The sequence below is a fragment of the Muntiacus reevesi genome, chromosome 1 (genome assembly GCF_963930625.1).
Source record: "Muntiacus reevesi chromosome 1, mMunRee1.1, whole genome shotgun sequence".
In the NCBI taxonomy this organism is placed as follows: Eukaryota; Metazoa; Chordata; class Mammalia; order Artiodactyla; family Cervidae; genus Muntiacus; species Muntiacus reevesi.
In genome coordinates this window covers 42,207,845-42,234,421 of record NC_089249.1, presented here as the reverse complement: position 1 = coordinate 42,234,421, position 26,577 = coordinate 42,207,845, and the positions used below count along the sequence as shown (strand labels likewise).

The following is a 26,577-nucleotide window of genomic DNA, read 5'->3' as shown; positions in this document are numbered from 1 at the left end:
ACTCAAGAAATGCGGGTTCAACCCCTGGGTCAGGAAGATCCCCTGAAGAGGAAATGGCAACCCACTCCAGTATTCTTGCCTAGAGGGCTACAGTCCATGGGGTCGTAAAGAGTTGGACACAACTGAGCACATACACGGTTGATTCAACTTGATTAAAGCTGATGAAAGGAAAAGTAAAGTCCTATGGTGGGGGGGGGGACCCACATAATTGTCCCTGTCCTAAAGGGCAGTGAGAGTCCTTAATAAAGATGCAGAACTCCTAGAGTCAAATTACTTGGGCAAAGGTCAGTCCCTCCTTCAGTTAAATAGCTGAGGGCAGGGCTTAACAAGGAAGTGACTCCTTTTATAAGCCTCCCTCCAGCCTCAGTCCCAACCTGAACGGGCTACACTCCGGTGGCGTCTTAGATCACAAGGGCCTTCTGAAATTAGGACCCAGGAAGACTAGGCCACAGTTTCCTCTTAAGTTTCGTGGAGAGAGACTCAGGTATAGACATATCCTTACAGCCACCTGACCCGAAGCAGGAGCAACCACTGACGGCTTGAAGACCAGGTAACACCTGGAGAGATTCAGCCTTCCCAGCAGGACGTGGGGGGGTGGGGGGTGGAGGGGGAAAACTACAGTCCTGGATGTGTTCATTAGGTGCATTAGGCTCATTAGGTGCTGGGGGCTGGTAAACCTAATGTTTACTACGTTAGTTTAGGAGTTCTGATCATGTAAGTCTCAGGAAGCAAAAGTAAGAATCTAAAACTAAAAGCTAAGTGTACAATTCATTAGGGGTTTTCAGGAAAGGGAAAGAGACATTTAGGTTTCCCTTTCATTTCTCCTTTGCTCCAGAACGGCTGGGGGAGTTAAGAAAATATAACTGACTGAATCATTTTTAATATTATGCAGGCCTGTCTCAGTAAGTATTGTGATAGCATGACAGAAGCCCATGGAAACACTAGTTCCCTCCTCCAGAGCACAAATGGGCTGAGGACAGGAGTCCCTAGCTTTGAGCCCCGAGCATCTCTGGGCACAAGGTCTAGTCCTCCTAGAGACTTCCTTCAGTATCAGGCACAGGTGAAATGGGGAATTCCCCCTCCCCTCTAGAAGGCTCCCTCCTGAGTTCCCTGCCCGCTCTGTTCTATAATCAGAGCCTGAGTCTGTGTTTAATTCATGAGACCTGAGGTTCTCTCAATTTAGCTTCTATTGTAGGACAGTAAGACATTTTACCTCATTTCACCCTTAGGATTAAAGACCGTGTGCTACTCAGAAATGACAAGTGAGGGAGAGAGAAGGATGCTAGAAGGTCTGAAGTGCAGGGAAGAAAGTGGAGGGGTGGCCTGTGAGAGGACAGAGAGTGCGAAAGGAGAGGTGCTAGAGAACCAGACAGAACCCAGTTCATCAGCTGGTCTGCATACATCCCTCTGGGATGAGCGTCCTCCCCCCGTCTTACACTCAGGCCTTGCCGGTGTGTCCAGAGCCATGAAGTCAGCTCTGCGGCTGAGTCTGTTGGGCCAAGGGGTCTTTCATGCCGCTCACACCCAGGACAGGCCAGGGCAGAGTTCTGTCCAGTTTCCTGGGTCACAGCCTCTGTGCGCTGGAATCAGGGAGCATGCGCGAGGCTAATTGCTCCACGACCTGCGACGGAGAGAGAAGCGAAATCTAAGCTTGACCAGTGAATCCAGAGCTAGAAAAATCCCTACAGAGTATCCTGTGATCCTGGAGGTCAGCTGCAGCTCTGTGGTGCTTCCAGGGGACGAGCCGTCACTGGGGACCCAGAGGATTTTGACCACTTTGAGGGTTGCCGGGGTGGGGGCGGGGCAGGGCGAAGCAAGTCTCCAAGAAAGAAGAGAGACCAGGAAAAGCTGCTGTGTAACCTAGCTTTGGGGAGTAGGTCTGCCAGAGTTTGCTGTAGATAAGAAAGAGGGTATATAAAGAAAGACTGGGTCAAAAGGTAGGGCCGCTGAGTCGCTCAATTATAACACGCTTGTTATTCTGCAGCTATTCATAATTTCCACTCCTGGCTCCACTTACATTCTGGGGCCCCACTCAGGGCTTCATTTCCATCAGCATTATGTATAAAATTCACCTGTATGTTTCATTAGGAGAAGCTTAACTTTAAATAGGAACTGCAAAGAGCAGAAGGGCTGCAATTTGCGATAAAGAAAGTCACTGCTTTGCTTTAAAATAAGACTTCACTATGCATTTAACAGCTCCCACTTCATTCCCAAAGCAGATTAATAGGAAAAATACCCTACGCTTGTTAAGCACATCCAACATGTCTTAACTGATACTTCGACTCAGTTGCAAGCACTTGCCCAGCCTGACTACCCTCCGCTCCTGAGGGCTGCCGGGCCCTCTGCTTCTTTTGCCCTTGGTCTGGCCTCTTGGTTGGGCCAAGCACTCAAGGGCTTTCTAACCTGGAAAACCACAAAAACATTCTTTCACCAAGTGGAAGGGCTGTGTTTTCCACCTTGACCTCAGGTTTTCCCCTCTTTTCAGATGTTGCTCCTGAATCAATAGTTAGCAAACTTTGGTTTCTTAAAGAAGTCAGGCCCTTTGTCTCTTCAACAACAACGCTACTCCACACACACACACACACAAGGTTAAAGTCTTCACAGTACATTAGAAAGGTTTGGGTTTGGTTTAGTTTAACTTACGTGGTTTCTCCCGAGCACAGTATTCTGGTTGTAAGTTCAAGGCCTTGCTTCCTAGAGGACCCAGGTGTATGTCCTGCCTAAGGCATCCAGAGCTGTCCAGCTCAAAAGGAAGGTCCAAATTAAAGCCCGCGTACATGCTCTCCTGGGGCCTTCTACACCGAGTCACTCCCCCAAGTCTGGAACCATGTGTCCCACACTCCTCTCACTTTTTAACCACTCTTTCTCTGTTGAGACTCGGGTCGCTCATTCTCCATCTGGGTCCACTTTACTTGCTTCCAACAATCTCAGAGCTCCCTTTTTATAAGCAGCACCTGTTAATCACAGAATTGCCAGATTTGCATAAAAATACAAGAGGCCCTGTTAGGTATGAATTTCAGATAAACAACAGACATGCTTAATGTAAGCATATTTGGGACTGCTAAAAAATTATTTGTTGTTTACCTGACATTCAGATTTGACTAGATGTCTCATATTTTATCTGGCAGCACTATATCATTTTTCTTTCATTCCTCAAATATTTATCAAGAAGTTACCATCTGTCAGGCATTATGTTAGGTGCTGGGAAAGCCAGCCAAGTTCCAGGCTTCATAGCTTATGGTATGTGTACTTTACACACACACACACACACACACACACACTATATATATAGTTTTCTATAGTCATATGTAGGCTTCCCTTGTGGCTCAGCTGGTAAAGAATCTGCCTTGCAATGCAGGAGATCTGGGTTCAATCCCTGGGTTGGAAAGATCCCCTGGAGAAGGGAATGGCTACCCACTCCAGTATTCTTGCCTGGAGAATTCAATGGACAGAGAGAGAACCCTGGCGGGCTGTAGTCCATGGGGTCACAAAGAGCTGGACACCACTGAGCGACTAACATGTTCACTTTTATGCACTATTTTAAGTGATTCACATGTGCCAATTTTTTTTTCTGTCCACATACCCGTGTTTCATAGGTTTTAAAATTCTTTTTATTGCGGTATAGTTGATGTACAATATTATATAAACTTCAGATGTATAATAATTATTCACAATTTTTAAAGGTTATACTCCATTTATAGTTATGATTAAATGTTGGCCATTTTCCCTGTCTTGTACAATATATCCTTGTAGCTTATTTTTTTGTACCCAATAGTTTGTACCTCCAAGTCCCCTACCATTCTCTTACCCCTTCGCCTTTTCGCTTCCCAACTGGTAACCACTAGTTTCTTCTCTGTGAGTCTGTTCCTTTATTGTTATATGTATTAGTTTGTTGCATTTTTTGAGATTCTACATGTGAATAATATCATACAATATTTGTCTTTCTCTCTCTGGCTTATTCCACTTACTCTCCATGCTGTTGCAAATTTCATTCTCTTTTATAGTTTATACAATAGTATCTCACATCCCAGAATTCACTCCCTTCTCATCACTGTATGCTCCGAGGGTGCTCCCTGTGTGGTTGCATGGGTGCTTCTGCTGTGGCGGGCTGGCTGCCATGGGCAGTCTGGCAGGCTTGGCTGGCCCCCGACCCAGCTGGATGTCAGGCCCTGCCTTGTGGAGTGGGTGTGTACACATACATACTACATCTTTTTATCCATTCATCTGTTGATGGACACTTAGGCTGTTTACACATCTTGACAATTGTAAATATTGTTGCTGTGAACATTATGGTGGGTGTGTCTTTTTGAATTAGTGGGTTTTTTTGCAGGGGAGGGGGATATATACACAGAAATGAGATTGCTGGGTCATATGGTACTTTTATTTTTTTGAGAAACAACCATACTGTTTTCTGCAGTGGACACACCAATTTACATTCTCACCAGCAGTATATGGGAGTTCCCTTTTCTTGACATCCTTGTCAGTGTTTGCTATTGGTAGACTTTTTGAAGAGACCCACTCTGACAGGTGAGAGGCTGTATCTTATTGTGGTTTTGATTTGCGTTTCTCTGATGATTAATAATACTTTTGATATAATTAATAAGTTTTATTTTATAATCACATTTAGCAATGTACCTAGCAACTGGATCACACATATTCTGATCAAGCACACATGAAGTGTTTTTGAGAACTGACCATACAATAGACCATCAAGCAGGGTTCAACAGATTTCAAAAACTGTATCACATACAGGTCATATTTTCTCACCATTAGAGTGGGTTGCCATTTCCTTCTCCAGGGGATCTTCCCAGCCCAGGGATCAAACCTGGGTCTCCAGCATTGCAGGCAGATTCTTAACCATCTGAGCCACCAGGGAAGCCCAAGTTAGAAATTAATAACAGAAAGTATAACTATGATAGAAGATAATAGAGAAGTAACCAAACAACTGATTAGGTAAAATTCTTCTTTACAGAACAATTCAGCTATTAGATGCAGAAATAACAAAAGAATTAGCTGTTATTTTCAATAATTAATGAGATATGAATGTAGACAACTATGATTATTAGCAATGTTGTCTCTTTTCCTGTACCCACTGGCCATCTGTATTTCTTCTTTGAAAAATTGTCTCTTCAGGTCTTCTGCCCATTTTTCAATTGGGTTGTTTGTTTTGGGTAGGGAAGTTTTCAGTTATTATGCCTTCAAATATGTTCTCAGCCCCTTTCTCACTCTCTTCTCCTTCTGAATCCCTAAAATGCAAATATTTGTGTGCTTTATGCTGTCTCAGAGGTCTCTTAAACTCTTATTTCTATTCATTCTTTTTTTCTGTTCAGCATTAATGATTGCCACTACTCTGCTCTTCCAGCTTTCTAATCCATTCCTTTGTATCATCTAGTCTCTACTGTCAGTTCCTTCTAGTGTATTTTTCATTTCAGTTTTGTATTCTTCGTCTCTGTTTGTTCTTTTATTTTCTCACTCTTTGTTAAAAGCCTCTAACTTCTCACTCTCCATTCATTCTCCTTCCCAGTTCTTGCATCATCTTTATGATCACTACCCTGAACTCTTTCTTGAGTAGATTGCCTATTTCCACATCACTCAGTTCTCCTGAGGCTTTATTTCATTCCTTTGTTTGAAATGTGTTCCTCTGTTGCATCATTTTGCCTAACTTGTTCTTATTTCTATGCAGCCAGTAGGTTCGTTACATTTCCTGATCTTGGAGAAATGGCTTTTTGAAGGAAACGTTCTCTGCATCCCAGAATTCATTCCCTTCTCATCACTGTATGCTCCAAGTGTGCTCCCTGTGTGGTCCTTCTGCTGTGGTAGGCTGGCTATCATGGGCAGTCTGGTAGGCTTGGTTGACCCCCGACCCAGTTGGATGTCAGGCCCTGCCTTGTGCAAAGGCTGCCAGCTGCTGGTTGGCAGGGTCCGGTCACAAGGTGACTGACTGCAGAATCCCAGGGAGACCCAGGGTTATTGCTGAGTTAACTAGAGGATCGAGGTAGGTTTTAGGAGTCCCTGGGACTGTTGCCGTCCCATTGGTGGGTGAAACCACATCCTGGAGCTAGTGCCCGCTTACTGGTGGGTGGGGCCAGGTCCAAGGGTCCGGTTGCAGGGCCCAGGGACACAACCTAAATTCACCTGTGGTCTGCTCTGTGCCCAGATTGTTCTAAGCCCCAGGATCCAGCCACTAGGAGCCTACACTTGCCTCTATTTGCAGCTCTCTGTTCCTCCCCCACCTCCTGTGTTTGCTCCTGTATCTTTGTTCAAGCTCCTAGCTCACTCTCTCCATCTGGAGTTATCTATGTACACATCTCCTCATCTCCGCAAATCTGAACTTGCAGAAAGAACCCTGGCTTTTCCATCTCTGGCTACCCACTGCCTCCCAGCACAAAGAGAATTTGTTCAGTTGCTCAGTCGTGTCCAAGTCTTTGTGACTCCATGGACTGCAGCAAACCAGTCCTCCCCGTCCTTCACCATCTGCCTGAGCTTGCTCAAACTCATGTCCATCAAGTCAGTGATGCCATCTAACCATCTCATAGTCTGTTACCCCCATTCTCCTCCTGCCCTCAATCTTTCCCAGCTTCAGGGTGTTTCCCAATGAGTCAAGCTCTTCGAATCAGGTGGCCAAAGTAGCGGAGCTTCAGTTTCAGCATCAGTCCTTCCAGTGAATATTCAGGGTTGATTTCCTTTAGGATTGACTGGTTTGATCTCCTTGCAGTCCAAAGGACTCTCAAGAGTCTTCTCCAACACCACAAAGAGAATAGGTGCTCAGTAAATACTTACTCACTTCCACCCCGTCTCCCCTTTCCTACCAAGAGTAGGTAGCTCCCAGGTGGAAGGACACGTGTGGATTTTGTCATTGCAGCCCCACCATGTGCACTGCCAGCCCCTGTGACCTGGAAGAGATCCCCCTGGATGATGAGGACCCAGACAGCTTGGAGTACAAAATCCTGGAGTTCTATGTCAAACACCACGTCTTCCAGAACACCTCTGTCGTCCTCTCACCGAAGCTCCTGAGAACAAGGAGTCTGTCCCAGAAAGGGCCGGAGAGCTGGCCGGTAAATGAGGCATGGACGCAGGGGCCGTGGCCCTGCAGAAATTCCCAATCCAGCGAGAAGGCCATAAACCTCACTAAGAAAAAGTCATCTTGGAGGACCCTCTTCGGGGTAGCAGAGAAGGAGGAGGACTCACAGAGCTCGCCTCCGGAAATCCGTGCCCAGGGACAAAGGGTGGGGGGACCTCAGGTCCGTCCTCGGAGTCCGAAATGGCCAAGGTCCCGCTCCAGCATGGACCAGCGCTTAGAACACAAAGGTAAGCTTTGGGGAACCAACTGCACTTTCTCTCCCAGAGCCACTTCTTTCCCTTCTTTGTGTGCCTGAGGGTTTGCCTCCTCCCACCCTTAGGTAGGGAACTCTCTGAACCTCAGCTTCCCAACCTATTAATACTCAATTCTTTTGTTGTTGTTGTTGTTGTTTTTCACTTTTTATTTTTGGCTGTGCTGGGTCTTCATTTCTCTGCAGGCTTTTCTCTAGTTTTGGAGACTGGAGCTACTCCCTAGTTGGGGTCTATAGGCTTCTCATTGCCGTGGCTTCTCCCGTTGCAGAGCACAAACTCTGGGGTTCACAGGCTTCCATAATTGTAGCACATGGGCTCTAGAGCACAGGCTCAGAGCCTGTGGTGTACGGGTTCAGCTGCTCCACGGCATGTGGGATCTTCCCAGATCAGGGATCCAATCTGTGTCTTCTGCATCAGCAGACGTATTCTTTGCCACTCTTGTTGTTCAGTCGCTAAGTCATGTCTGACTCTTTGCAACCCCATAGACTACAGCACGCAAGGCTTCCCTGTCCTTCACTGTCTCCTAGAGTTTGCTCAAATTCATGTCCATCAAGTCGGTGACTCAATGTCCATCAGGATAGACATGAGTTTGAGCATGCTCCGGGAGTTGGTTATGAACAGGGAAGCCTGGTGTGCAGTCCATGGGGTCACAAAGAGTCAGACATGATGAGTGACTGAAGTGAACTGAGTCAGTGATGCTATCTAACCATCTCAATCTCTGCTGCTCTTTTGCTTTTGCCGTCAACCTTTCCCAGCATCAAGGTCTTTTCCAATGAGCTAGCTCTTTGCATCAGGTGGCCAAATTATTAAAGTTTCAGCTTCAACATTATTGTTTCCAATGAATATTCAGGGTTTATTTCCTCTAGGATTGACTGATTTGATCTCCTTGCAGTCCAAGGGACTCTCAAGAGTCTTCTCCAATTCCACTGAGTCACCAGGGAAGCCCAATACTCAATCCTAATTGTCCTACTTTCCTTAAGACTGAGCAGAAAGGAAAAGTTTGGTGGTGAAGGTTGATGGGACTGGTTTTCTGGCTCCACCATCTATAATTAAACTTGCTGCCCAAATTCCTAATCCTCTGTGCCAAAGACCAATACAAAGGGAAGATCCCCAGATGGGTTCAGGCTGCTGTTCTTCATGAGGGAAGTCAACTCCCGTCTCTGAGCCTCTGCCTTTCCATCTGTACCTTGGCTTCTTGAAGGTGGATGGAAAGATCAGATAGCTATATAGAAAAGTGATTTCAAAGTTCAAGCCATTCAAAACACAACCAAAAAGCATTTTGACTAAACCTTCTTCCAGTGGGACAAAACACAGTGTATTGAACAGAACATTTTCACAAAAGGCTTTAACAGTGTTGCCCTTCATCCACAGACCTAGGCATAAACATCTTCCCCTCTAACCATATCTTCTGCCTGATGCCCAGATTTTAAAAGAAACCTGCTCTCCTGCTGGGCTGATTGGCCTGTGTCAATAATTAGTCAACAGGTGGCAGTAATGTCTCAAGTTTTAAATGCTGTGACTATCAGCCTTTTTGGAGAATCAGCGCACACAATGACAGCTTTAGAGCACTGGCTGCTCAGGGAAACTTCCATTTCCCGTTAGACTTGTAAACTTTAGGGAGGAGAAGTTAAGGTTGGGATTATCTGAGGAAATCCTCCTCCCTCCAGGTCTTCTGCTGGGGGTGGGATCTGAGGTCCAGAGCAAACAGAACAGTTTGGCTTGCTTGCCTGTGTGTGTGTTCAGTTGTGTCTGACACTTTGTGACTCCACGGACGGTAGCCTGCCAGGCTCCTCTGTCCATGGCATTTTCCCCGGCAGGAATACTGGAGTGGGTTGCCATTTCCTACACTCCAGGGGATCTTCCCCACCCAGGGGTAGTACCCAGGTCTCTTATGTCTCCTGCATTGGCAGGCATATTCCTTACCACTGAGCCACCTAGGAAGCCCCATTGAACAGTTTGAAGTGAAGTGAAGTCGCTCAGTCATGTCCGACTCTTTGCGACCCCAAGGACTGTAGCCTACTATGCTCCTCTGTCCATGGGATTTTCTAGGCAAGAGTACTGGAGTGGGCTGCCATTTCCTTCTCCAGAGGATCTTCCTGACTCAGGGGTCAAACCTGGGTCTCCTGCATTGTAGGCAGACGCTTTACTGTCTGAGCCACCAGGGAAGTTTAGAGGCACATACATAGGTTTTTCTGCTTGTCCTGTTCTTTGAAGTTTGCCAGGAAACAGAAGATTTTACAGACTTTAACTTTCTGGTTTTCCTAAGGAACACAATGTTCTGTTTTTCAAGATTACTGAAGGGTCATTGGACCTTTGCCTATTTTCTAAAATTTCCAGATCTCTGTGTGGACCTGTAGATATTCCTACAAAAGTAGAAATGGTTATCTCCTAAGGAGGCTTAGCTTTAATGATTCACATAAGTTGGTCCTCCCTCTCCCCTTTCTCTCTCTTTGCTTTCTTGTTTAGGTAATTATGAGGGTGGTTAGCTGGTTCTATGCTGAGTTTGACCCAAGAGGGACTTGCCCTCTATTTCTCTTCTGCCACATGTAAATCAGAACTCAGTAGTTGGTGTCCCCTGGGTTCTTTTAACTAAAGGTCACAATTTAGCCTGTGCTGCCATTTCAGACACCGGACTGGACTAAGGACTATGAGATTATGTCCCAAGACCAAAGTCTAGTAGCGACAGGCCTTCGGATGTAGAAAAACGAATGGCAATACCAATTTGAGAAACACCAACCCAGTTTTTCTGTGAGTCTCTTTTTCTCTCCACAGCTGTGATCTGCTGTAACTTCACGGACATAGAGATTATTTTTCTCTCCTATAAAAGAATACCACCGTTTGGCAGTTCAGGCTTAATCTGCCAGTTCCCCAGTCTTTAAGGATTCCATTCTGTTGCTCCTCAGCTAATGACTTCCAACCTCAAAGTCACCTTAAACCCCAAGATGACTGCTCAGATTCCAGCCATCGTGTCTACAGTCTAAGCAGGGAGAAAGAGGAAGCAAGGAGAAGGACAAAAGTTTATCTTTCTAGATAATTTTGCTCCCTTTTAGAGAGCTTTTGTAAAACTGTAGCCAACTTCTTACTTCTCAGTGCCTACACCTTATTGCAAAAGAGTATAAGAAATGTATTTCTGTCAGCTTCCCCTGACATTTCAGGGGTCTGTTACTAAGGAAGATAAAGAAAAGGGATACTAGGTAGGAAATAGCAGACTCCCCTATATGGAATTCTCTCCCAAATGCCCTGTCCTTTCTCTTTAAAAGAAAAACCTTAAGCCAAATGGCTTCCCTACTCTCCTGCCCTCCTTAACTGCACAATGAGCCCCCAGAATAAACTCCAAAGAAGGGCAGCCTTTCCATTTTCTCTCCACCCCCATCCAATGTTTCCTTGCCTATCAGATCAGACCAACTCTGACCAGAAGGAAATCTTTAAAAAAAAAAAAAAAAAATAGAATGGAAATTTTCTTTCTTTTTTTTTTTTTGCCATACCGCAAGGCATGTGGGATCTTACAGTTCCCTGACCAGGGATTGAACCAGTACCTCCTTCAGTGGAAGCACAGAATCTTAACCACTGGACTGCTAGGGAAGTCCCTAGAATGGGAATCTTAACCAGGTTAATTCACCTGAGTTTCAAAATGTGTTTACTTATAGATTTTCCTGCATATATTTTGTCTGCATTCTTCCAATCCACAGAAACAGACACACAGATTAGTCAGCTTGGGGACCACCTCTGTGTCCTCTGGTGGTCTTGTGACCACGTGGTGGAGGCTGGGAGATGGGGAGGGACAGCCATGAGGGTCTTCATCTGCCTCCTCTGAGGGCAAGGTGGGCAGAGCGTGACTCTTCCATTGAAAAGAGCATGTTAATCACCCCACCAACAGCACAGGGTTAGAGAGGCAAGGCGTGCACGCTTTCCTCTCCTACCTCCCACGGACACAAGGGAAGGCTCCCACTGGTTTGGGCATCCAGCCTCTTGCCACCTCCTTGCGTGGGCGGCTGGAGTTCACGAGGAGGCTGGTTGGACTGTAGTAAGGTGATTTAAAAGTGGGAAAGTATTTTTGGTTGGATTGTTGTCAAATGGAAAGGAAAAGCATTGATCCTCCACTCCTTAACCTCTCCAGTTCTTCTCTCTCTAATCCACTGCTGATCTGTTTTTGAACCCAATGGATGGAGCACCATGAAAAAAGTGGCTTTTTAAGGAAGCCATTATGCTTTCTTTTTAAAAGGAAGGCATTGTGGACAGAGCATCAGTGGCCTGTCAGTGAACACCCAAGAGGGTGATGGGAGAATCTGGGGAAAGAGAATCAGACATCACCTGGCAGCTCCTCAGGAGGTCACACCCAGCTCTTCACATGACACCCACGCCTTGCCTTGCTCATCTATCCTGACTGACAAAGTCTGGGAGTTCCTCTGGGCACACTGACCTTCTGGCCCAAACCCGTTACTGTCAACAAGTCTTATGAATTAAATACTGTTGTTCTTAAACATTACATGATACAACTGCTCCATATCAAAGGCAGAGCTTGTACAAGCTTCTACGTGTTAAGAACGTAGTGACAGGTTAACAATGAAATTTCACTCCCAAATAACTCAGCAATACTGCCTGCCCTCCTTCCCCAACCCCATCCTCCACCAGGGGCCAAGTCGACTTGTCCTTCACAGGCCATGACATTCGGGGGCCAGAGCCGTTTAAAACTTCATGTCCCCAGATGCTTTATTCTCCAGTTACATGTGCAAACATTTGCCATAAGTCTTTTCTCGGATTGTAAATTCTTGAGGGTCATGGGTTAGATTTTATGCGTCCTTGTTTACCTATCCACATTTTTTGCATGTTTCCCAGCAGGCGTGGAGGCGGGGAAGACGACACGTGACCATACCAGCAAGGGAAGTTCATTGATAATGGGCTTGAGTCAGGAATACAGCCCGAGAGAAGGGATATTTCTCTCTCCTCAGTGACCAGCCCCCAAAGGCTTGTCACACTGCTGAATGCCTTCCGAAGTGCATAGGGGCCAGTTCTCCAAGATATAAAGGATGCCCCAAAAAAGAATAAAAATAAAAGCGTAATGAGCGTTCCCTCAAGCAAAGAACTGAGCACTGCCTTTTGTGTTGCAAAGGGGCAAGGGGACCCTAATTTTGCAAGACTTCCAAAAGAGGGTGCAGAGGGGTAATTGTTTCAAGGTGGCAATCATTCCTGCGTGCCCCTCCCCCATCCCAGCCTCTGCCAGGCAACTGCCCAGGCTTTCTGAAGAATGCTACCACCCCCCCAAACGCACACTCCTGCCCGGCCCCAGGCCATTTCCTTTCCCTCTAGGCCCGGTGTTTTCATTTCGGGCAACCGTGCATACCAATGAGCCAGACAAAGTTCTGGGAAGGGCCTGTCAGCACCGTTTTGTCTTCTTTCAGCTGCGGACCCCAGAGTCGTTTCCATTGCCAACCGAGTCGCTGAAATTGTTTATTCCTGGCCGCCGCCAGAAGAGTTCCACAGCCAAGGAGGAGGCTTCAACTCCCAAGAGCTTCTGGTACCCCAGAGTTTCAAAGAGCAGGCTGGAGCTAAAAGTACCAAGAAAGGTAAACTTCCCTTCTGAGCGTTTGGCCCAGGGTGCATGTTGGCCAAGCAGAGGTCCATGAGCAGGTATGTATTTATTCAGCTCAGGGCCCTGCCACTTAGGAATCTCTGCTGACCTGGACTCAGGGCACCACCATCCCACGCTGGAGGCACTGGCCTTTAGCTGGAGAACCCAGCCCAAGTCAAGGGGAGTGCTCCAGCAGAGGGAAGCAGCATGCCAAGCTCACTGCTAAGTCCAAAGAAAAGTCTCCGATTGAGGGGCAGGAGGAGGTGCAAAGCGAGCACTCAATCTTGTCCGCAGCTGGGGGGCGGGCGGGGGGAATGAAGCATTCGATTTCACCATGTTAGCCACGGCCAAGGCCCGGTGTGCTCAAGCGAGTGCACAGGCTGTAGGTGGCACGTCCCCCCAAGAGTTTACACTATTGCCTTGGGCTCCCGTGAAGAAGCAGGGGGGTTGTCAAGGCACCAAGCCTAGAGCCAAACATGAAGCAGACCTGAGAAGTCGTGATGAGGCTGGGTTGGTTGTCACCCAAACGAGCAACAGCCAGGACTGTGGACCCCAACCGACCTGGAGAAATTTTAGACGTGAGGGAAAGGGAAGGTGTCAGCTGTGTCCAACTCTTTGTGACTCCATGGACTGTAGCCTGCCAGGCTCCTCTCTCCATTGGGTTTCCCAGGCAAGAATACTGGAGTGGGTGGCCATGCCCTCCTCCAGGGGATCGTACCGGCCCAGGGATGCAACCCGCGTCTCCTGCATTGGCAGGCAGATTCTTTACGGTCTGAACTACCAGGGAAGCCCAGAGTTGAGAGAAAGAGGACCAAGTGCCCGGGAAGAAGAGTTCAGTTTGACATTCCCTCACTTATGACTGTCCAACCTGTGGTTCTCTTTCTCAAACTCCAGTGGACGATGAGGGGCCCAGCTGGCTCTTGAGTTGGCAGCACATCAAGCGACAAGGCAGAGGAGTCTTCAATCGTGGCGGTGGCCCCCAACCCCAGAACCAAACTGGTGAGTGTGTCCACCCTGTGCTGTGCTGCCAAGACCACGAACTACCGAAGGGGCTTAGAGTGAGGAGCTGGGAGAGCAGGACCCCTCAGAGAGTGAAAAAAAACCCTAAGTGTTCCTACTTTACTGCTATCTCATGTGTGTCTGGGCCACATAAAGTGATGACGCCAAACCAAGCCAAAGCTCAGGCCCTCATCCTCCAGGCACATGAGCAACTGGGACTGCTGCTGCAGCAACTTTCCCAGAAAGAGGCAACAGAATCCAATAAAAACTACACATGGGTGGCGGAAGCATCCAGTCCTTCTCCCAGGTGACTTGGGTCTCAGGCTTCCTACCTCCTTGCCCTTCACTCGACCTCGTGGCATGAATTTCCTGGCCTCTCCTCCCCTTCTCCTCTGGGACCCACATGAGGACTTCGTGACTTCAGAGGCTATGCCACAAGGAAAACATGCTGTTCCCTCAGTAACAGGCTTGTCTCTGTTTGGATTCCACACTATAGCAATGACTGTTTTACTAATATTATTTCACTGTTAGCACGTTTGGAGACGAGGGAAAGCGGATTCCACCTTCCCTGTTTCCAACACACACAGCACACACCAACTGGAGCCATCTCCATCTCCATCTGCCATGTTAGCATTTGGGGTGGGAGAACTTATTCATTGTATTTACTTAAACTCTACCCTGTTGTAAAGACACAGCCTACAAAGTACATGTTTTGGTACATGTACTTTGTACAAGTGCAAAGTTAGATAAATCCAATTTGAAAGATAATGTTTAAAAAAAGAAAAAAAGTAGGAAAATAGGTGGGTTTGGGAATGACTTTAATTCCCCAAATTCAGGAAGACTGTACCTTCCTCTCAGGAGGCCACAGTTTGGCTCCGAGTTTTCTAGCAGTTAACACAAAGGATGAATATGATCAAACAGGGGTTTATGGTGTCTACATGGGAAAAGACCACCTGCTCAGGAAAAACCCAAAGACCTGACAGACATTTCTTCTAAGTATCAGGGGGGAAGGGATTGTTAGGGAGTTTAGGAGGGACATGTGCACACTGCTATATTTAAAACGGATAACCACCAAGGACCTACTGTATAGCACAGGGAACTCTGCTCAATGTTACATGGCAGCCTGGAACACAGGGGAGTTTAGAGGAGAATGGATACGTGTATATGTTTAACTGAGTTCCTTCACTCTCAACCTGAAACTATTACAACATTGTTAATTAGCCAATTAACACCCCAATACAAAATAAAAAGATAAAAAAATTTCTTCTAAGTATCATTAGAGATAAGCTCATGCATCTTCAACAGCATTCTTAGAGCAAATAAAGTGATGTTTCACGGTGAGAATCAGGGGGCTAGGGGAGGAAAGAAGGGAGAAAAGAGGGGGGTGGAGGAGAGGCTGTTCAGAATGCTTTGGGCATCATCAGAAGAGGTGAAGTAGATTTACTTTGCTGGAAGTTACAAAGCGCATGGTCTTCCTCACTCCCTAACTAGGCTACAAGCTTGTCCCTGGAAACATACAAGATTTTTTTTCTCTCTTGAAAGAAATAACTGTAATTTTCCCCTGACAGAAGGAGAAGACCAAATAATAGCCAGAATTGTTGAGCTGCTGAAATATTCAGGGGAGCAGTTGGAAAAAGAGGTAGGGAGCGTCTTGAACTAATGGGTTTTCTTTCTGTGTCCCCGCCCTGTACTGGGGAATGGAACTGGACTGATGGTTGTACTCCTTTTTCAAAGTTCTGGTTTCCACTTAAGTCCTAAATTTTATTTCCCTTGGAGTCAAAACTCTTCATGCTGGCAGGGTCTCAAAAATGAATCACTTTGGAAAACATAAGTAAACCTTCTGGAGCCTCCTCGGAATTTTTGGAAAGGAAAAAAGTCACCAATAAATTAAAATTTGCTGAATAGAATTATGAATCTAGTTCCCCATGTAACTGATCCTCAGGGAAGTTTAGACTCTTGTGTTTGCCCTGCAGCCTGAATATCTGTGTCCCACAGCTGCTCCAAGTCTGGAGTGTTGTCTGAAATCTACCCCTAGAACGGCTGGACTGTTCTCTCTCAGCAGTTCGGCCAGGGGACGGGTTAGCGTTACCTGGAGAATGCTAGATTTCGTGCCAGTTAGAAGTTGAGACTGGTTATTCCCATCAGGAAGGTGCAAGGGTTGCCTTCAGGTAAGGAGGTGGTGGGCAGGCCCCCCCCTGGTCACGGCTTCTGAACGCATCCCGTCTCTGTGTTACCCATGAATGGTTGTGTGGTCTCCTGCGTCTGGCCATCAGGAGCTGGCCGGGGGACACATTCTCTTGTTTTGTAAGGATCCATGGGCAGGAAGTCAGATCTTTGGGGCTCTGCAGGAGGGGTTAACAGTGCTAACTGGCCAGCCACCCACCCCAGTCCACCCCAGCGTGCTCGGTGGCTCCTCAATGCCCTTGTCAGAGGTGTCCCAGAGGATGGTGACCAGGATGGGGGAGGAATATGAGATGGTACAGAATGAGGAACACTGAGGGAACCAAGGCCAGACCAAAGAAAAGAGGAAATAGGAGAGCTTTGGGGCCTTAGTAGAGGGTGGACAGGGGTGCAGAGGAAGCAGAAAACAGAAGAAGGCATATGATGACCCTGCGTTTCTCCAGAACTAGCATCAATGGACAGGAGTTATGGGGCAAGTCATTTCTCCCCATTTGAAGGATGAACCTTGTAGCTCTCAAGGCAGTCCACTGGGACTTCTCTGGTGGTCTAGCAGTTAAGACTTCATGCTCCCAATGCAGGGGACATAGGTTCAATCCCTGGTCAGGGAACTAAGACCCCATATGCCATGCAGCATGGCCAAAAAAAAAAAAAAAAAAAAAGGCCAAGGCAGTATCGTTCTTTTTCTAAGACCATGATACTCTAAAGGAAGGAAAGCTAAGAAATACAACATTCAAGAGAGGAGTATAAGTTAAATCATTGAGTAGAACAATGGAAGGGAATCAATCGATTAGGTTTTGTTTTTCTTTTCACATGAACTCAGGTAACTCATGAACGTTTCCCTAATAACTCTGAGCTCTTGAAGCACCCTGGACACATGCTAACATTTCAAGAGCATTTTTTCCATGTTAGGTACAAGGCCAAGTGTTTCAAAATTACTCTGGGTTTCCCTGGTAGCTCAGATGGTAAAGAGTCAGCCTGCAGTGTGAGAGACCCAGGTTCAATCCCTGGGTTGGGAAGATCCCTTGGTGAAGGAAATGGAAACCCATTCTAGTATTCTTGTCTGGAAAATCCCATGGATGGAGGAATCTGGTAGGTTACAGTCCATTGGGTTACAAAGAGTCGGCCACGACACAGTGACTTCACTTTCACTTTCTTCGTACGGGCTGTTGCCCCAGTTTAGAGATGACATAACTGAAACTGAGAAGTAATTTCTCCAAGATTGCACAGCTAATAATAAGTGGAGCAGGGGTTAGAGCCAAAACAGCGATTTCCAGATTTTAGATTCTGCCCATCACACAACCTCTAACAAAGCACCTTTCACTGGGTTACAAGTGTCAGTGGACTCTGAGCCCCTTGAGTGAGGACGCGTCTTAATCGTCCACGGTACCACCTGTCATAAGTGCTAGGAAACATTTGTTGAATGTCCTGTGAACAGGCTCTTCAGTCTGTATTGGTTCCTATGGAAGGAATTCACAGAGAAAGTCCATGCCCTGTCTGGTCCTGTGGGATATGGTTCCACATTTGAGATTAGAATCCAGGGTTTTCCACTGGGTGTTTTAGTCATCCAGTGTTCAGCGGGAGAGTCTGCTTCCCCGGCCAAGGCTGATATGTACTGTTTCTCCTCTCGTACACAGTTGAAGAAAGACAAGGTTTTGATGACCTGCTTCCAGGATGGGTTATCCTATCCTGTTTTCAAGACCATCACAGACCAGTTCCTAAGGGGCGTGGACACCAGGGGAGAATCAGAGGTCAAAGCTCAGGGCTTTAAAGCTGCTCTTGCAATAGATGTCATAGCCAAGCTCACGACTGTCGACAACCACCCCATGAACAGGGTGCTGGGTTTTGGAACCAAGTACCTGAAAGATAATTTCTCGCCCTGGATCCAGCAGCATGGTGGATGGGTAAGTGCATTCTATCTAAAAATGAAATCTTCCTAGAACTCAGGGGGCACAGCATGGAAAGGGGTTTTTTCTGGGGCTTGTTTTTTTTTAAGTGAAGGGAACACATCTTTGAAGCAGTTCTCATGGGTTTAGGACACTTGAGTGGCAAGAGATTTACCCCATTGATGGGAACATATTTTTAGTTATTATCTTCATTATCAATAAATATTTACTGAGCTCCCAAAGGGTATGTGGGGTATGTGAGTGAGAGGAGAGGGACTGGTCAGACAGAACAGGAAATGAAGAGATGCTGAGATATAAAATGTTTGGATAGATACAATTTCTGTTTTCACAAATTTTGCAGGCAACGGAAGTCTGGCAGTGAGACTAGGAGGAGTTCCTTATTCTCTCAGGGGTGTGGGAATAATCTCTACACAGAGGTTCAGGGCTTATGACATTTTGTCATTGCTGTTGGAACCTAGACATTCTGACAGGGACATTTTGATACAAACTGAAGAGCAGTTTAATTTTCATCTATTTTTAAATTATCTGCTATCAGGCAAAACAGACCCTGATTCCTCAGCCTCAGCCCTTCCCCTACCCTTTTCCTTTGAGATTTCTTTAAAACTGTCCTATTCAAATGGCCTCATAAGGGGAACCTTTTCAAACTGCTTTACCCCAGAGCTCTAAACCTGAGTAGGCATAGGACATTTTTGTCTGTTCCAGCCCTTCCTAGGAGGACATGCACTACTATCATGAGTCCTATTTCTACTAGGGTGGTCCAGAGGCCAGGAAAAGACCTGAGTCTGCTCTGGGCATGGCCAGCATGACCTCAGGGCCTCCAAACAGGCTTAGTCTCTTGGCTACCAGATGGGAAGTATAGCTGATCATGCCTATGGGCCTGACATGCCCACCACAATCACCAGTTGCTGCCCATTAAACCACCCAGACTTCTATTCTTTCCTATTTTCCACTGTCACACCAGATATGATAGCCCTTAAGTGGCTAATCTGAGCTTCCCAGGTGACGCTAGTGGTAAAAAAAAAAACCCGCCTGCCAATGCAGGAGATGCAGGTTCTATCCCTGGGTCAGGAAGATCCCCTGGGGAAGGAAATGGCAACTTACTCCAGTATTCTTGCATGGAAAATTCCAAGGACAGAAGAGCCAGGTGGGCTTTAGTCCATTGGGTTGCAAAGAGTCGTGGCTAATCTGAACAAGGCTCTTAAGTACTCCAAATTCAAGCTGCTTTAACTCATGGAGGAGGATAGATTCCTGAACATCACTTCAGATTTAACATCTCTAAGGCCCTTCAAGACCAAGGCCCCCTCAGGTCCATCCTCCGCCTCAGAGCCCGTGTCTACTCCAGCTCAAGACCCTTACCAGCCTCTGAGTCTTTACAACACTTCATATTTGCACTACAATTATATACAGGAAATTACCATCATTGTTGGTCTTCTTAATATATTCTTCCAGAGGGACTGTAAGTATCAACTGGATTTACAAGCCAGTTGTCAAAATCTAGTTAACTAATGTAACTGAAATGCCAAAAATGTTCTATGAAAAATAGTGTTTCTATACCAAAAGTACAAACAACAAAAGAAAAAACAAAAGGGACTACATCAAGGTTAAAAACATTTCTGCTTCAAAGGATACCCTCAAGAAGATAAAGAGACAACCCACAGAATGGGAAAAAGTAGTTGCAAATTATATATCTGATAAGGGACTTGTATTCAGAATATGTAATAAATTCTTACAAGTCAACAATAAAAGGACAACACCCCCCACCAATTTTTAAAATGGGCAATCAATTTGAACAGACATTTCCGGGACTTCCCTGGTGGTCCAGTGGTTAAGAATCCACCTTGCAATGCAGAGGATGTGGGTTTGATCCCCGGTCAGGGAGCTAAGACTCCACATGCTGTGGAGCAACTAAGCCCATGCGCCACAACTACTGCACCTGTATGCTCTGGAGCGCGTGAGCCACAACTAGAGGGTCAGTGCACCACAACAAAAGATTGGCATGACACAATAAGATCCCACGTGTCACAATTAAGACCTGACACGTTCAAATGAATCAGTATTTTTTAAAAACAGACATTTCTCCAAAGAAGATATACAAATGGCCAATGAGCACATGAAAAGATGTTTGCTTGACATCTTCATTTCAACATTAGGAAAATGCAAATCAAAACCACAATGAGATACCATTTCACACCCACTACCATGGCTAAAACAAAAAAGATAAGTGTTGGTGAGGATGTGGAGAATTTGAACACTCGTACATTGCTGGCTGGATTCTAAAATGGCCCGACCTCTTTTGGGATACAATTTGGCAGTTCCTCAAAATGTTAAATGTAGGGTTACCAATTCTACTCTTCTGTCTATACCCAATAAAACGGAAAACAAGTGTTCACATAAAAGCCTGTACATGAAAAAAAAAAAGGCTTGTACATGAATGTTCAGAGCAGTATTCATTATTCATAAAGGCCCCAAAGTAGAAACAACACAGATTTTCCATGATGAATAATGAATGGAAAAGCCAAATGTGAAATATCCATACACTGGAGTAACATTCAGCCATAAAAAGGAATTAAGTATGGACAGGTGGATGAACCTTGAAAACATTATGCACAGTGAAAGAAGTCAGACAAAAAGGCCATATATTGTATGATTCCATTTATATGAAATGTCTAGAAGAGACAAATTCATAGAGGCAGTGATTTCCTAGGGCTGTGGGGAGAAAGAATGGCATGTGATTGCTGATGGACACAGTTTCTTTCTGTAATGATGAAAATGTTCTAAAATCAGATAGAGCTGATGGTTGCACAACTCTGAACACACTAAGAGCCACTGAATTATATATTCTTAAAAGGGTGAATTTTACACTATATTTCAAGAAATTGTCATTAAAAATAGTGGTCCTAATTCTAATAAGCAAATAAAAAGAAGAAAGAATACAGTTCTATTATTTTTTAATTTGGCTGCTAGTGCTAGAGAAAAAAACAATTCCAATCAGAGAAAACAGATGGATTTTGGGGTAGAAATAATAAAGTGAATTTTCAAAAGCTAAAAGCTTTAGAATTTTGTGGCACTAGTTCTTTATCACATGTATTTTCAATTCAAAATTTATTAGTTTACTTTTCCAGGTCATCATAAATCCTAATCTTAAGTCTTGGCCACAGTTAGGTTTAATTTGGAGCACAAAGCTAGAAATTAGGAGAGGGAAGGAAAAAAAAAGGGACTAATTTTTTCCAAAGTCAGAAACAGAGTTGCAAAAAATAAAGGATGCTGCTCAAAGAATATTTATGAGTCGATATGACTATGAGAATGTGGAGAAGATGTGGATTGACATGTGAGCTCAGTTTCCCTGAACAGGAATGAGGGGACACTGGTGGCCAGCCTTCCATTGCCCAGGGATTTCAGTGGCTTTCTGGAGTGTTCCCTGTAGTGGGGTAGAAGGAGAAAAACTATTCCTAGGCATACAATTTTCAGGAGCTCGGGGTTCCTAAGTATTATATCTCAGCATTCCACATCTCACAGGAGTGCACCAAATCTTCCCAATGGAACCACAAGCCTATGAAGGCCGGGTTATATATTTCATCCCCTTCTTTCTCTCTCGTGGTTTCCATTACCTTTACATACATCATAGATGCTCGGCCAATACTTGGAGAGCAATGTGTATGTTAGTTTCTCAGTCATGTCTGACTCTTTAGAGCCTGCCAGGCTCCTCTGTCCATGGGATTCTCCAGGCAAGAATACTGGAGTGGGTTGCCATTCTCTTCTCCAGGGGATCTTCCTGACCCAGGGATAAACATGGGTCTCTCACATTGGAGGCAGATTCTTTACCCTTTGAGCCACCAGGGAAGCCCTGTTGAGCAATAATTAATTAGTCAAATCAATGAATAGTGACAAAGCATGCCAAACAAGCCATGATTTGATTTCCATTTATTCCTTGGCCCTTTTTGCCTCACTTGAAGCACTATTCACATAGCTATTCTGTGGTCCTGCAACCTCACCCCTTCTACCGCATCTTGAAAGGAGAGGTTAGCAACCTCCATAGTCATCAACATTTTTGAATTTAAATACAGCATCAGACTCTTCCCATCTAGACTCTTCCTATACTCAACACTGAATGTGTAACATAAGTCCTTAGCTGGTGTTTTCCTTTCAGGCATACCAAGGATGCTAGTCACCTTTCCAAACCCTCCCCCAACTCTAACACGTCTGCAAGCCTCAGGTCAGGCTTGGGATAAGAAAGCAGAGTTAACAGGCATATGTTTTCACTTCAACACGGAATCAAACTTGGAATTCTAAAAATCTATTTCTCTTTTTCCCCTTCTAGGAGAAAATACTTAGGATACCACATGAAGAAGTAGACTGAAACATCAGAGGATTTGTAACCTGGAATACTTATGTTGTGGTTCTGGTCTTGTGTACATCAGTCTCAGCACAGACTACAGGAGAAAACACAAATGGACAAGGTGGATGGAGCACCAATGGCTGAATAACCATTAATCCTGCAAGTCAAGAGGCATCAGGAGAGACCTTGACTGTTTCCTGCTCCTAGGATGTAGAGCATGGCCTCCGGCATCCATTATTCAGGTTGTCTACTGAGTATGCAAGAAAGTGTAGGAAGACAAGTGGTAACCTTCCGTTCAAATGCTTACAACAGAAACCATCACCCAACCTCTGCTGGCCACTTTAGGGAAAGTGCGTGACACATACTTGTTGACCTCATGAAGGTGAAATGATAAATGGTGCATGTGCTTACTCTCTGGTTTCTAGTACTGTTTATTTTTCAAAGTTCACTTGAGATGGTCTGACCTTATTTCAAGCCTGCCTTTAGGCTGATGTAGCTGTTCATGTTGGTAGACAGAGGTCAAAGAGACTCTCGAGTTTATGGTCAGCCTGGGGAGAGACTGCCTGATCTGCCTTTTTTGGCTCCCTTCTCTGGACAATTCTTTGGCAGTTCGAAAAACTTCTATTTGGCAGAAAACAATTATTCCTGTCACCCTCAACTAACTCAGTGACCTCATCTCTACTTTTAGAGGTTTCTAGAACTTTGTTATTTTGGGGGCTAGTGTAATGATTAATGCTTGGTAAAATAAATGTGCAGAAAGACAACTGTCAAAAGAGTATATTTATGGTTAAAATAAACTGTAAGTAAAAGCATACGATTTCTGTGAGGATCATAGAAGTTAATTTATACCAAGTGCTTAGAACAGTGCTTGTTATTTAATGCTGTGTTCACTTATGTCCACTATTGTGTAATGCCCTCTGCTAAGCTGAAAATTTCTTCTCCTCTCAAAGCCGTCACTAATTGTTTTTCTGAAATTGATACTTTTCCAAGTGAGGTTTTTTAGTATGTGAAGTATGTTCCATAGCAGGTGTTTAAAGCACAAAACAATTTTTAAAAATACTATCAAATTATGGTCTTCCCTCAAATGGCTCAAATGGTAAAGAATCCACCTGCCAATGTAGGAGGCACAGCTTCCATCCCTGGGTTGGGAAGATCCCCTGGAGAAGGTAATGGCAACCCCACTCCAGTATTCTTGCCTGGAGAATTCCACGGACAGAGGTGCATGGCAGGCTATAGTCCATGGGATCCCAGAGAGTCAGTACTATCAAATTAGACTTACAACAAATTTCTGGCTCTCTAGCATCCTGCATGTAGCCTGATGTAAAAACAAGAGTTTAATAGACCTTTGATGAACAAACAAATGAATGAGTTAATCAGACATTTTCAGCTTCAAGGGAAAGCCAGAGCTATCTATTATGGCATGCTTTCACTACTCTACCCTTCTGGATAAAAATGAGTTATTCTCTTTTATTTTCTTCCCCCACACTGAAACTCAGACATTTTAGGGAGAAAGGAGTTTCCCTTTTCAGAGGGAGACACTAGAGATCACTTCCTCTTTATTCCAAACTGTCTGCAGTTCCCCAAATGTATGACATAACCTTGTACCTCTGAGCCTTATAATAGCATTTTCTCCACTTGGACTGTTCTTGGTGGTCAGTCTTCTTTCCCCTATTTCCCCTATTGCAACTCATTCCAGCCCATTTTTCCAAATTCGCGTCTTCAATTTCTCCAAGAAGCATTTACTAACCTTCCCTGGGCCACCATTTGGAAAGGTCATTTGGATGCCTTTCCTCATAAAGATGTTCCATAACACCCTGTAGAGAGACATTATACCTAATATATTTTATACTCATAAAAATAAGTCTATTGCACTGGATTATATAAATTATTTTGTAAACAAGTATTATGTCTGGGTTTCCCTGGTGGTTCAGTAGTAAAGAATCTGACTGCAATGCAAGACACCTGGGTTCAATCCCTGGGTCAGGAAGATCCTCTGGAGAGGGAAATGGCAACCCACTCCAGTATTCTTGCCTGTGAAATCCCATGGACACAGGAGCCTGGAGGGCTACACAGTCCATGGGGTCACAAAAGAGTCAGACACAACTCAGGGACTAAACAACAAGTATTAGGTCTAATTTAACTGTAAAAACCTGGCACATTTTCAGTGCACAATTACATAATCACACCCTAGGCTCACTGCTATAACATATAAATCAGTAAGGACAAAGCACGGCCGAAGGTATGTGTGCTTTTAACAACCATTCCAAGTGTTCCAGTATCATCTGCAGCTTCAAGATAAGATGAAGTACTAGTAACTGAATTTAATCTCCTGCTAAAAACAACTGGAAGAACACATGGAATATATGAAAGAACAGTTATCAACACATTGTGCATCAGGTAATGAAAGATTGGTCCCTGAGAGATAAGAAAAAATGTGAGTTCAATGACTGCCCTAGATTACTGCAGGTAAAGAGTTCCCAGGCCATGTTACAGAAAAGGGAGCCTGCACAGGGCTGACCACTCTCCCTGGAGAGAGAAGCCAGAGCCTGGAAGTGCAAAATGGCCAAAGCAGCTAAAATTTGCAGGGCAAATGGAGAGCAGAAAATGGCGCACCAAGTTTTAGAGATCTGCAGACAGTTCCCCTTAAGTTTTCAGATGAATACTCATCAACACATATGTGTGAAGAAGTTACCCAAGACTTGGGAAAGAAATGCCTGAAAATATAAAGCCGAATACTCTCTTCCAGGCTCACACAGGGCCGGGAGCAGGGCCTATTTCCACTAACCAGAAAGGAAAAACCTCAAAATTCACATGGCAATAGGCAGAGTACACAGAAGAATTTTGCCTCAGTAGAGGGGAAAAAATTAGCCGCAGACTAAACATACTTATAGTTCTCTCCAACAAAAGCGAAGAGCAAGTACCAAAAGGATTAAGCTGTTATCGTGTAATTTAGCTGTGGTCTCGAACAAAGCTCAAGAATCTTCAAGGGATCACAAAAATATGCAACACCCAACAAGGTAACAATCACAATGTTTAGCATCCAATAAAAAATGACACGGCATGTAGAGAAGCAGGAAAATTAGACCCATTATATTGAGAGGAAAGTTAAAAACACACACACACACACAAATGATACAGCTGATAGAATTATTAAAAGACATCAAAACCATCCTGACTGTGTTCTGTATGTTCAACAAACCAGAGGAAAGATAAATATGACTCAAATCAAACTCCTAGGGAAGAAATCTATAACTCCAAGATGAAAAATACATTGGTTTGGATTAATAGCAGACTAGACACTGTAAAAGAATAGATAAGTAAACCTGAAGACACAGCAATAGATTCAAAATAAAACACAAAGAAATAAGACTAGGGGCAGGCAGAGTGGGTAGGACGACAGAGCAACAGAGACTTAGGAAGCGATTTCTACCAGCCTAACAATCTGAAGATTTTCCAAATTTGAGGAAAACTATAAACCTACAGAGCCAAGAAACTCAACGAATGCCAAGCAACAACAACAACCCAAAAAATGTAGAAAACTACACTAAGTCAGTTCAGTTTGGTCGCTCAGTCGTGTCCGACTCTTTGCGACCCCATGAATCATAGCACACCAGGCCTCCCTGTCCATCACCAACTCCCGGAGTTTACTCAAACTCATGCCCATTGAGTCGGTGATGCCATCCAGCCATCTCATCCTCTGTCATCCTCTTCTCCTCCTGCCCCCAATCCCTCCAGCATCAGGGTCTTTTCCAATGAGTCAACTCTTCGCATGAGGTGGCCAAAGTATTGGAGTTTCAGCTTCAGCATCAGTCCGTCCAATGAACACCCAGGACTGATCTCCTTTAGGATGGACTGGTTGGATCTCCTTGCAGTCCAAGGGACTCTCAAGAGTCTTCAACACCACAGTTCAAAAGCATCAATTTTTAAGGTACATCATAAACTGCTCAAAGCCAGTGATGATTTAAAAAAAAACTTAAAAGTAGACAGAGGAAAAGTTACACTACATTCAGAGAAACAACAATAAAAATGACAGCAAATTTTCTTGATGAACAATACAAGACTGAAGAAGATTAATAACTTTAAAGCATGAAAAGAAAAAAGCAAACTTGTCAGCATAGAACTCTATACAACAAAAAGATGATTTTTTTTAATTAAAAATTTTTTAACAGGGCAACTTCATTAATTTCATTAACAGCATCTACAAAAATCCTATAATTATTAGGGTGCTAAGTTCCTTCTGGTGCATCTGACTCTTT

The 26,577-nt window shown here is 44.7% G+C and overlaps 1 protein-coding gene across 1 annotated transcript; it reads left to right on the top strand.

Moving 5' to 3' along the window:
- Positions 1-387: 387 nt before the first annotated feature.
- BCL2L14 (BCL2 like 14) lies at positions 388-23,069 on the top strand. The gene is made up of 7 exons (XM_065922282.1): positions 388-550; positions 6,863-7,308; positions 12,732-12,896; positions 13,796-13,900; positions 15,469-15,539; positions 17,716-17,982; positions 22,304-23,069. The coding sequence occupies exons 2-7, from the start codon at positions 6,870-6,872 to the stop codon at positions 22,340-22,342; spliced, it is 1,086 nt and encodes a 361-aa protein (XP_065778354.1). The 5' UTR covers positions 388-550; positions 6,863-6,869; the 3' UTR covers positions 22,343-23,069.
- Positions 23,070-26,577: the final 3,508 nt, after the last annotated feature.

Bases quoted from the DNA above. Each gene is read 5' to 3' on its own strand.
- BCL2L14 (XM_065922282.1), top strand. From the start codon at position 6,870: ATGTGCACTGCCAGCCCCTGTGACCTGGAAGAGATCCCCCTGGATGAT. The intron at 12,897-13,795 runs GTAAACTTCCCT...CTCAAACTCCAG, and splicing joins AGCTAAAAGTACCAAGAAAG to TGGACGATGAGGGGCCCAGC. The intron at 17,983-22,303 runs GTAAGTGCATTC...TTCCCCTTCTAG, and splicing joins TCCAGCAGCATGGTGGATGG to GAGAAAATACTTAGGATACC.